The 12,080-nt window shown below is 41.1% G+C and overlaps 1 protein-coding gene across 2 annotated transcripts in view; it reads left to right on the forward strand.

The window, feature by feature from the left end:
* The window catches only part of ppp1r35 (protein phosphatase 1, regulatory subunit 35), a 12,268-nt gene extending 2,436 nt beyond the window's left edge, over window positions 1-9,832 (forward strand). Inside the window, exons 3-6 of one of the 2 annotated variants that reach the window (XM_046043597.1) lie at window positions 5,222-5,342; window positions 5,587-5,708; window positions 5,901-5,991; window positions 9,352-9,832. In XM_046043597.1, the coding sequence (XP_045899553.1) occupies window positions 5,222-5,342; window positions 5,587-5,708; window positions 5,901-5,991; window positions 9,352-9,656 (639 nt within the window). In that variant the 3' untranslated portion in view covers window positions 9,657-9,832. The remainder of the gene's footprint in view (window positions 1-5,221; window positions 5,343-5,586; window positions 5,709-5,900; window positions 5,992-9,351) is intronic. The other variant, XM_046043598.1, reaches the window with a different exon arrangement.
* The last annotated feature ends 2,248 nt before the right edge of the window (window positions 9,833-12,080 follow it).

Genomic DNA, 12,080 nt, shown 5'->3' on the forward strand with positions numbered 1-12,080 from the left:
CCGCAGGTGCATCCGCTGGATGGACCGGAGTGTCGTTAGACAAGGCTGCATAGCGGTTGGAGAGGCCGATGGACGGAGGAGAGGCAGCCCCATCCGAGGCTCTCTTGCAGCCACGGACCACCACTTCAGCCCAGGTTGACTGATGCTTCGGAGTCGAGCAGGATGAAAGCCTGGGAAGACTAGAGGGGTCCCAAAACACAGTGTCCTGGATGTTAGCGGTTGTGCTAAGAGAAACAATCTGTTTGGCTTGTACTGAAGCAACATCCATAAAGCCAGTCAGCAGGGAATCTTTCTCTTTGAGTTCCTCTGAAAGTCGTCGGATGTCTTCCATAAGGTCAGCAATCTTCTTGTTCGCTTTCTTAAGGAGTGAGCAGTCCTCATGGGGCAGAGTTATCTCGGCTAGCATAGTCACCGGAGCGTCGTTGTGATCAGTAGCGTTGATCGCGTTTTTACGGTCATCTATCTTAAAATCCATGTCGGATGACTAAAATCCTTAACCCACGTAAAACTTAAATAAAGTTATGTTAAATAAAAAGGATATAAAAAATGTAACGAAAAAAGAGTGGATTAAAACTGGATAAGAGTCCGGTTTAAGGCGGAGCTTCCGACAGGTGGCTACAGACGCCAACGCATGCGCAGAATGCAGATTACGTCAGCAATTACGTCAGAGATCTTGTGACCACTAATACAGATCTAGGGCTGTCCCTGACTAAAGATGGTAGGGCTGTCCCTGACTAAAGATGGTCCTAGTCTATTAGTAGTACTACCACCTTTACTGTTTCTATAATTCTGTGTGGAATTCTTGTGTTGGGCTGCTTCTTTCTTTCGCTACTGACAGTGATGCATGCACTCGTTGGGAGAGAGTGGGATTAAGCAACGATGCATTTATTTTGTAAAAACACTTAATACTGCTCCCTATAAATGTTAGTTCAAAAGTTGGGATTTACTTGCTTTTTATTTTATTTCAGCCAGTGGCATTAATAAACATGTTTTGTAAAAACCTAACTCCTTGCTGCTGTTAGGAATATGCTATTAGTTAAAAAGTTGGACTGGGAGAGACTTGCTTTGTTTAATACTGTAAATCCATAGCCTACAGGCTACTGTACAGTACTTCCAAATTAAACTTCATGAACACGGACCACAACCGAACACAGCCTGCGTTGGTCTTGGAGGATGTTTTATGTTGTGGTCCGTGTTCACTGGGAGGCTGCTGAGCCTTCCCGTGACGAGGCTCAACTGCCATTCTGGGGTTCTATCCAGTGCCACTCCATGACAGTATCCCCCGCTTGAAAACCTCCTCTATAAGCATCTGTGCTAGTGGTGTAAACAAACCGCAACACTCCCCGGTATTTCAAACTCCCAGTCAGCTAATAGGGCCGCTAACTAGCTAATGGCAGCATGTACAGTTAGCAGGTGGTGCTGTAAAGTCTTCCTGTGTTACAAGAGAAAAGGTCCACGTTGCAACAATCCCCTGATCATTTATTCTTTTGAAGAGTCTGATTGTAGTTTTGGGGGTGGGGCTTCTGTGATGACATCATATTGTAGTACTACATACATGCAAATAAATCATATTATGCTCTTTTTCATTTTATTTGAACATATGTACAATAACATAAAAGAAAACAAACAACATACATATATAATTTGTGCCTCCTGCAATAGGCCATATTACGATTTCAATTAATTGTTCAGCCCTTTCACAATCCGAATATAAAATTCCCTTGCACTGATTGTGAATAGGGCTTTACTCCAATGGCATCATAGACAACAGAACAGTGACGTAGTTATGATACACTATCTGGTGAACTTGCTGGATTATGAGAACAAAGGAAAGAAGAGCCTACCTTAAGAACTTGAAAAGTAGACAATATACTGATGGGGTTGGTTCACTTGTTCTATGATGAGTCTATCAACAGACACTGCTTCAGCTCCGCAGTAACCAAGGCCGCTACATGAAGTCATTCCTGCCCACTGCAAGTTGTTGACGTGACATGGCAATTTCACTGTCCCAGAAGATTAAAATGAATAAAAATTATTTTGTCATGATTTAAAGTGCAGTAAATGGTTAAAGCTTTATTTGTTTTACAAGGACCTGTTGTTGTAAAAACCGCTTTGTTATTACATTTCTTCAATTTTTGAGCCAAATCTCTAAATTGTCCTATGGTGTGACTGTCTCAAGCCTGGTTCAGTAAATTACAACTTTTATAAAATAAAATGACACGCATAAAAATGTTGATAAATACCTGTCAATAAGTGTCAATTTTAGTAAATGGCAATCATTTATTTCATCCATGTATTTCGAAAAGTGTAGCAGCTTGATATATTTTGTCACTGAAAACCATGTCCTCTGGTGTGACACCATATTTTAATTTTAATCGTTCAATTCAACAGACCTTTTTTAGTTGAAAGACCCCATTAAAGATAATGGTACTGAAACCCATGATGTGCACATGGTAAGTTTTTGTTTCAGAATTGTTAGCTTTTTCCGAACCACTATAAAAGTGTTACCTTTTTTTGTCCTTTGGTGTGACAGCCATAAATAATATTTTTTAATTTAAAAATGTTTGTTAAACTACATAATTATAGAAAATAGCTATATGTATATTATATAGATAATAGCTAATGTGTGCTGCTAACTGCTAATGACAGGTTAGCTAGGTAAAGCATGGTCATTAACTGGCACAAAAAGGCTGAAACATCCTTTGTGTGACAGAAAATTAACAGAGGTCCACACAGAAAGGAGTAGGTTCTAAGAGAACAATCAAGAAAGTACATTGAAATGAAATAAAAAATATATTATTAAAATATTTAGTTTTTGAACAACATGGTTGACATTGATATTGTTTTGTATCAAAATTATATTTTCTTTCTTCCATAACACCAAAATAATTACACAAGGTTTGCTCTATTAAGGAGTCAACTTTAATTATGTCGATGAAAAACTGTTTTTCTGACGAGGCACATTCTACACTCATTTGCACAGATATAGTCAGAGAGACATTTCCTAAAGCCTTTTAAAGAGGTCATATTATGCTTTTTTAGCTTTTCCCTCTCCTTTATTGAGTCATATCTCTTTTTGTTGTGCATGTAATTTGCAAAGTGAAAAAGCCCAAAGTCCAGCCCAAAGGGAGTTCCCATCTCCTGCAGAAAACTCTGCTCTGAACTGCCTGAAAACACCTTATTTGTAGTCCAGCCTTTTCTTCCTCTTTGCTGTGACATCACTGCGAAATGCGCGTCATAATGCTCGCCTAGCGACTAGTCCGACACGCCCTCAAAAACACCAGTGGAAAAACACCCAGAGCTGTAGCACACAGTGACAAGATGTCCGCCTGCTGCTTCTCCTCTCCCTAAATAAGATTTTGAACCTGAAAATGTGCATAATGACCTCTTTAAATGTCTTATTATAGTATGTAGTAGAATAGTAGTTTTTATGAATATATATTTGTAAATTTGTTAATTGTATCTTTTTACCTTCCTAATGCTTGTTTTGTGTAAGATTTTAGTGTAAGTTTAATTTTCTAATTTTATTTCATAACTGCTGCTATAGCAACACTGCAATTTTCCTTCAGGGATGAATAAAGTATCTATCTCTCCCTCCATCCATGGAGTTTGAAAAAAGTAATCAATTTATATGATGTATAATGCAAATATGCATATAGAAATATTCAAATGTGCAATTTTTTATGAGGACAATTTTCAATAAGTATTGCAAGAGTAGGATATTAAAATAGTATAATACTATTTAATAGTGAACAATTCACAATGGATGGTTGCAGTATGTGTACTGTGAATGTTCCTCTTAAGCACGCTATTACTTGATTGCTGATAATGTCTTCGGCAGGACAGCCTCCATGTACTGCTCGAACACGGACGGAGGCTACTCTGATGTGGATAGCACTCCTCCTTGTTTACAGAGCTTGACCAGACATTGCTTTTTCATTGTTTCTAATGTAATATCTGACTCCGCCCACACAGCCAAGAGGCATTCCACGAGCTCACACCTTGCGTCTGCCGATGTGGTTGCACTTTTGAGTGTGTGTGTGTGTGTGTAGGAGGCACCAGCTTCTCTCTCCCTGTGTGTGTCTGCTCTGTTGACTTTCTCCATCAGCAGTAATTTGTATAAAGTTGCTGAAAAGACACAGAACTCATCTTTTGAATTTTTCCACCCACAAATCTGTTTTCAAAGCAGCAGGTGCGCCGCATGTGGAGGAGGCTTGTTAATGTTGTAGTCTATTGAAACAATGGAAACCAACTTGGTACCAAATGACATCAGGTTGCTTTACCTGGTACATGCTTTTGAAATTTCTACTGTGTTCGTGGATTAAATACCAGATAACATCTCAGGTTCAGGTTCAGATTCATTCTTTGTCCTCAGAGGCACCTTCAACATGAATACTACACAAACTACCTGTAGTACACATATACAAACAATGTACACATATCTACACATATAACACGAGTGACATCATTAACTTGCCTCTGAGTTTAACGCTCTTACAGCGCAGGGTACAAAACTTTCCCCAAAGCGTGCCTTTCTGTAGAGCAGCTGTCTGTATCTACAGCCAGATGGGAGAAGGGTGAAGCATGAGTTGCGAGGGTGGCTGGGATTTTGTACTATGGTAGTTGTTCTGCGAGCAGTGGCAGTATTAATGGGGGCTGGCAGGTTGGGAATGGGAAGACCAATTATTTTTGGAGGAAGTGTTAGTGATTTTAAGAAACGTATTGCTATTGGTGAGAGAGAGCATGGTGAAGTAGCAGGTAGCACAGTACAAGAGGATGGGTTCAATGGTACTACGGTACAGGAGAAGCAGTAGGGGTGACTGAGGGAGTCTGAGTTTATGTTTGGCAAAAAGTCTTTGTTGACATCTCTCTCTGCGTTCCTCTGCAAAAACGCTGAAATGGGTCATTAAATAAACCTGGGTGACTCATCCAAGTGAAGGGGAAATAGTGATGTGGGAAATAGTGGCCATTTCTGAAAACGTCAGCACACGTGTCACAACTCATGAACTCAGAGATTTTAGGAAATGTCCACTTCCAAGGTTGTGAATACCACAAAAGGTCGGCGTTCATATTGATGCTTCTCGTGAACACAGTAAACAAAACCCTACTTGAAAGCAGCATATGTGTGTAATGACATCATCCTTTAGAACTGGTGTGTGTGTGTGTGTGTGTGTGTGTGTGTGTGTGTTTGATGACAGCATACCGTGTTTTGCTCCTGCAGGTGTGTTTTGAAGAGCCAGTGGTCGTCACAGTAACATCAGAGCCTCAAATCACACTGAACAGAGGCTCCCCGCCTCAACAGCCAATCAGAGGTCAGAGGAGGAGCGGGGGACGTCACCATGGTAATCAGTTTTTAGTGTTTGAATAAATCAGCCTGTATTTATCAAATAATAAAACTGCAACGCAGAGTCCTGCAGCTCCTCCACTAGTGACTGCACTGTATTTGTTTCTCAGATGTAATGTCACATTTTGTCGTTTTTTTCCCCAGCTTAGTTAAACGTGTAAAAAAAATGCAGTGTTTAAAACCTCCTCCATCCGGCCGCTGATCTGTAGAATGATTAATAAAGTTTTTTATTCCTCTTCTTGGTGGAGGACCCAGACCGAGGGTGGAGCCTCCTGCCGCAGCGTCCAATCAAGATCCAGGCTGTCTACAGAGGGCGGAGCTTAACACCACTCTGGCTCTGAAGGCGGAGCTTGAGTTACTGCAGGTATACACTGTTTTTCAGTTCATTATTAGTATATCAATTCTATTCAAATTAGCTTTATTGGCATGAATGTGTAACAACAATATTGCCAAGGCATCATACATACAACATAATCATTACAACAATATCATCACAGCGCTTATTAACAACGGATTAGTAGCTGGGTACCATGGTAATGCATGTGTTGTCCTGCAGGGGGCGGAGTTTAACTCCCAGAAAGCCATTCAGGAGACTCTCCAGAAGTCAGAGAGGACCAAAAACCTGATCAACACCAGAGCTACTGAAGGTAACATAAACACAAACACGCACTTCATTTTTCTGGTGGATCTGGTTCACCATCATGAACATTTGTTTGGATGAGCAGGGAGAAATTAGCAGGATACAGAAGACCATCCTTCATCCTTCTGAATTCTTTCCACAGACAAACATCCCTTTATTTGAAGTGAGTTAGTAATCAGACCCTGCAGCTGATCATAATGAATTAACAAATGTAACGCAGTTTGAGGGCTCTGTAATGCAGGGTTTTTGTAAATTCAATGAAATATGGCATTCCCAACTGTAACTCGGGATATTTCACTAGGATTGTAAAGGTGGGACAAACGATTCTGGGAGTCGACAATCCGAGAGTAAAGCAGTCTGCAGACGAAGCATCAACTTCGCATGTTACGCTGTACCTTGACCTGTTGTTGTACAACGGCCTTAAGCTTGACAGAGGCGGACACTATAGAATATTAGTGTCACACAGGGAATGAAAGTAGCACCCGCCACCCACAGGTAACTTGGTGGTGGTGGGAGAAATCGCCGGGTCATCCGCCGCTTTGACAGACAGGAAAAAGACACGTGTAGTAAGGTAAGCTATAGTGGCGATCGGCGCCTGCGTCACACACACAGCCACCAGTCAGCTCAGGAAATATCTATGAAACGGCGTTTCAACCCAAAGTCACAGGTCCGAAAGAGGCCCAGTCTGTCCCGGGTTACAGCCAGTGCGCTGCTCACCAGCTTCGCAGGCTGCGGGGAGGGGGACTCCGGAGTTGTCGGAGAATTACTAAGCTTGTCTATTAAACATGAGAGGCGTCACTATGTTTTATTGTCGTCGGCCAACTTTCGAACTGAACCTCAAACTGAGTATTTTTTGTTTGCTTACTGGGATACAGAAAGATGGACTGGATTAATTGGTGGTTGAACTGTGGGTTTTGTCTGGAGCTCTTACTGTATAACACACTGTGGTGAACTTATTTTTTCTTGTGGTCTGTAGCTAGGCCGACCTGATGATATCATATTATTTAATGCCATGACTTGACTCAAATTATCTTTCTCATATTATTATAATTTGATATATTTTCTCCACCATTGCTCATAATAATAATTCTACCCATTTCATCATCACACAGGCAATTGCAATGTTGGTAAAAAAAAATCACAATTAGATTATTTTCCAAAATCGTTCAGCCCTACTCCTGTCTGAGAAAAGTGTCAATAAAAACACAAACAAAATCACAGATTCCACCTCAGCCCGGTATTATAAATATAATAATTATGACAACAATCATTATCATTTCTAAGAAAATAAATAAATAAAACCACAACTATAACCACCACAATGCTCTCTTTTTCTTCATTTTCTCCTTCACATTCACAATCAGCAGTTTAGTGTTGCTGTGCAGATTCATGGAGAATTAAAGCTGCAAGCAGCATTGGACACGACCTCACATGTGAAGATGCCACAAATTTGCCGACAAGTGTGAGAGCGAGAATTCCAAATTTAATACACCTGCTCCCCATTCACACCTGAGACCTTGTAACACTAATGAGTTTGGACATTTTCACTTAGAGGTGTCCTCACTTTTGTTGCCAGCAGTTAAGACATTAATGTCTGTGTGATGTGTTATTTTGAGAGGACAGCAAATTTACAAGCTGTTATACAAGCTGTACACTCACTACTTTACATTGTAGCAAAGTGTCATTTCTTCAGTGTTGTCACATGAAAAGATTAGGGCTGTCCCCGACTATGTTCGAATCAGAATTGTCAAGTCTTGCCTATAGTTGACTGATAGTCAAATCATATGATTTTGTGCGGCAAAAGGTAGCTCCACTTTATTCTTGAGAAGCTGCAGAGCTACAATGTAAGTTACAGTGTACATCTCCAACTAAACTGAGGCTTATTGTTGACCCTGTCGCCTGCCATTAAACTGTCTTGTGCAGCACAGCGACATGCATGCCGTTCTCTGCCGCTAGTTTCGGTTCCTCACGGGTCTATTCCAAGTAACTATTTAAAAATTATATATTATATACATTCTTTGTGTGGTTCATCCATTCATCGTCAACTGCTTATCCTGCATACAGGGGGGCATCGGGCGAAAGTCGGGGTACACCCTGGACAGGTCGCCAGTCCATCACAGGGCCACACATAGACAAACAACCACTCACACTCACACCTAAGGTCAATTTAGGGAACCCACGCAGAGGGGAGAACATGCAAACTCCACACAGAAAGGCCGGGCAACCGGGGTTTGAACACAACCTTCTTGCTGTGAGGCGACAGCGCTATCCACCAGACCCACTGTGCAGCCCTGTGTTGTTCATCATTGGTGATTAATGATCCAAACGTCCCCCAAAGTGGCACAACTGATGGTCTCTCTTCCTCGTTTGCCACACACATCCGCTGAAGCTAGTGTGTTAGGGTTACAGTTTTGTATTTAATCACGCTCTTTAAAAAGATTTATTGAAAGATTCTTTCTCTTCACATTTTTATTTATATTATTACATTTTATTTACATTAAATAAATAAATAATAATAATAAAAAATATATATATATATAATCTATCTAGCGTTATTTGTTGGAATTTGTATCATAATGGGCTGCATATTAAGTTATTGGGAGAAAATCAGTAGTTCTATGTAAAATGAGACGTTTAGCTCCTCTATATAGCCAAAATGGTATCATCCTACTTTCATAACACCACTGCCAAGATTCGACTGTGAGATTGACAGTCGAATCAGGCTCCACCCATCGAAGCATCGAATCTTCGACTATTTGGGGTCAGCCCTAGAAAAGCGCAAGTTGCCTTGCTATGTAGGGCACAGTATGCAGATTTTGCTTCTGTTTGCATGCTACATTTAAGCAATAATCCGTACGTGCTGCTAGTATAGTAGACTGTTTCAAATAGAGCCAATCTCCCAGTCAGCATTTCTCTCATTGCTCTTCTTGAAGGAATCAGGGTGCTCCTGAGGTTTCTATATTCTAGGGTGAGTGGTGAACAGCTGCGTTAAGGCTAGGGCAGATTGTGTTTTGTCCTGTGCTGGATTTTACCTCCAGAAAGTGTGACAAACCTGCGACCAGCATGGGTCACGGTAACAATGACCAACCTACCTGATGCAAGTGTAACTGTCCTATATTTATTCCCATGAAATTTGTCTAATTTGAAGTCAGAGTAGATAATGCTCGCTCACAAATTTTAAATCAGAATATTGGGCGATGTGAAAAAGACAAAGCGTATTTAAACACGACTAGTTTAGTTGTCAACTATAGCTAAATTATAGCTTCATTAATTTTAGTTTGTATTTACTTTGGGTTTTTAGATTTAATTTTAGCTTTCATATTTGTATTACACAACCTTCCCTCTCGCTCTCTCTGTATGTCTGCAGTAGTGAATGTCGCTCGCTCTCAGCATCTCTTCACCTCACTGGTCAGCATTGACATGCGGGAGGACCAGCTGATCAGCCAGTTGCTGCAGGATAGGATGCTCCTGGCTCCAACCCCACGCTGCCATGGCAACAAGGCAGCAGATGGCCCCAACCTCCTGCACTTCATGACCCCTGACCTTGTCAGACAGAAGCCCCTCCCACCAGAGGAGGAGACAGCCAACTACAAGCCCTGCCCATGTACACACCCCGCCTACTCGACCTTTGACCTCTACAGACGACGGCGACGCTGGGAGGCCACACCCTAACACGCAGGAGAGCTCTGATTGGCTGGAGGTACTGAGGCTCTTATCAGTCAGACTGCGGGATGTCATTGAATAATAATTATCTAATCAATTTTTAAATTATTCATGTAAACTGAAATCTGTTTTTATTCCTGCAAAGAGCAACATTTAGTTTTTCTAATAAAGTCTTTTAAACGTGATTAACCTTGGCTCATTTCATGACTGAAACATGTAGAAAATATTATTTTAATCTGCTCTGTCCAGTCTCTCATCCTCTGTTTTATACAAGCACAGCTAACGTTAGCTTGGCAAATAGCCAAATGTACAAACGAGCTAAATTGAAAGCTGTCTGATGTCTAACTGTTCAGCCTAGTTCTCCATGTAGCTTAAGATTAGGCACATTGGTACCTGCCGTGAATCACAGCAGAGAGAGAGAGGGGAGGAGGACAGGAGGAAGGACTGATGCCGTATTGTAAAAGAGCTGTTGTCTTCTGAAACAGTGAAAAACATCTGAACCGTCAACATGTTTGTTTAACTCTACCTGGCTGCACCCCGTCTGCGTGGCTCTATCCAGGCGCAGCAACATGAATGCCAGAGCGCGACAAGAGCAGCGGCGTGTGCTAGAGCATTATTTGATTCTTATCGGCTAAATTAACGGCACAAATTTCATTTTCTAATATGACTCCAATAATGTACAACTTCCTGATTGTTGCTTTTTCCTGGTCCCCAGCACCAGCGTGTTGCTTTGTTGTGCTTTTGTTTATTTAGTTAATCTGGCGTTATGTTTTGGCAGCCACGTTTGTTAAGCTTTAAAATCATTTGTTATATTTGTTAAATTTAACTACTTTTTTTAATAAACATCCTTTTCTGGTAATCCGCTAAGTATGGTTTCCTCGCTTTGTTGTGGCCTCTGAGCCGGGCCATAACAAATTGGGGGCTGGTCAAAGTCGTGAATTATGCTGTTAACAGTGTTTAATTGATGCAATTTTGACCGAAATTACGGTGAGTAGGAGCAATTAACAAATATAACAAATCATTTTAAAGCTTAAAAAATGTGGCTGGCAAAACATAATGCCAGATTAATTTAAATAAACAAAAGCACAACAAAGCAACACGCCGTGGTGCTGGGGACCAGGAAAAAGCAACAATCAGGAAGGGGCGGGCTTTATGCACTCTGGAGACAGTGGCCAGCTGCCGCCTATCTGCCTGATGGCCTCAGCTCCACTCCACCAGGAAGTTCACCCTGTAACAAAACCCAGACTGTCACCCCCCACCCCCCCTCCCTAAAGACACCGTCTGGAACCCTGGCAAACAACCGCAATAAACTCTAACATTCAACTTTTCTAAGTTTCACAGTTCTTAAATTATTTCAAAGTTACTTACATATAACTGTTGCTACACAATAAAAAGTCACCTGAACAGTACTTGCTCATCCCTCCCTTCATCCTGCAGCCTCACACATCATATACTGCAAGATACTGATGTTTGCACTATTTGAGAATGCATGTTATTTTAGACAAAATGTGTAAATTGAGATAAATATTGTGTATCATGGTTCAATTCAATTAAATTTTATTTATATAGCGCCAAATCACAACAACAGCGCCTTTCATAAAAGAGCAGGTCTAGACCGTACTCTATGATGTTATTTACAGAAGCCCAACAGTTCCCACCAAGAGCAGCACTAGGCGACAGAGGCAAGGAAAAACTTCCTTTTAAGAGGCAGAAACCTCGAGCAGAACCATGGCTCAGGGTGGAGGGGAGAGAGGGAGAGAGAGATGGAAGGAGAGAGAGAGCCTACAGAATATTTTCTCTTCTTGGAGTATGATGCTGTTTTTTCTTTCTAAGTCTGATACTGGCATTTCTGTTTTTTATTGTTATTGTTGATGAGTCTGATACTGCTTTGGCTACTCCTGTTTAAAGCTGTTCTTAACTTTGCTGTACTTTTCTATGCTGTGCTGTTATGCATGGTATTATTGTCTTTTAATTCTGTAAAGCACTTTGGTCAGTCAGTGGCTGCTATAAAACGTGCTATATAAATAAAATGAACTTGAACTTGAATATACACACAGAGGTACAGACAGTAAAGGTGATGTTGCTATAGACTAAATGAAAAATGTTTATAGTAGTGTTAATGATAACAATCATAATGTTAATGATTATAATAACAATAATAACAATAGGACTAGTAACAATAGTCGTTGTAGCAGAGGGTGTCGAGCAGGAACACGGGGGCAGCAGGTGACCCGCAACCACAGATCCAGACTCCACAGCTCCAGAGCCAGAAACACCTGCAGGAAGTGATAGGAGGAGAGAGGAGAGGGACGAGAAAGCACAAGACTACCGGAAAGGGGAGAAGTTGTGTTAGTAACATGCAATAATGGGATGAGGTTGCATACAGAGGGAGAGAAAGTAGAGGAGAGAGGAGCTCAGTGCATCATGGGAAAT

This window comes from Micropterus dolomieu, linkage group LG02 (assembly GCF_021292245.1).
Source record: "Micropterus dolomieu isolate WLL.071019.BEF.003 ecotype Adirondacks linkage group LG02, ASM2129224v1, whole genome shotgun sequence".
Taxonomy (NCBI): domain Eukaryota; kingdom Metazoa; phylum Chordata; class Actinopteri; order Centrarchiformes; family Centrarchidae; genus Micropterus; species Micropterus dolomieu.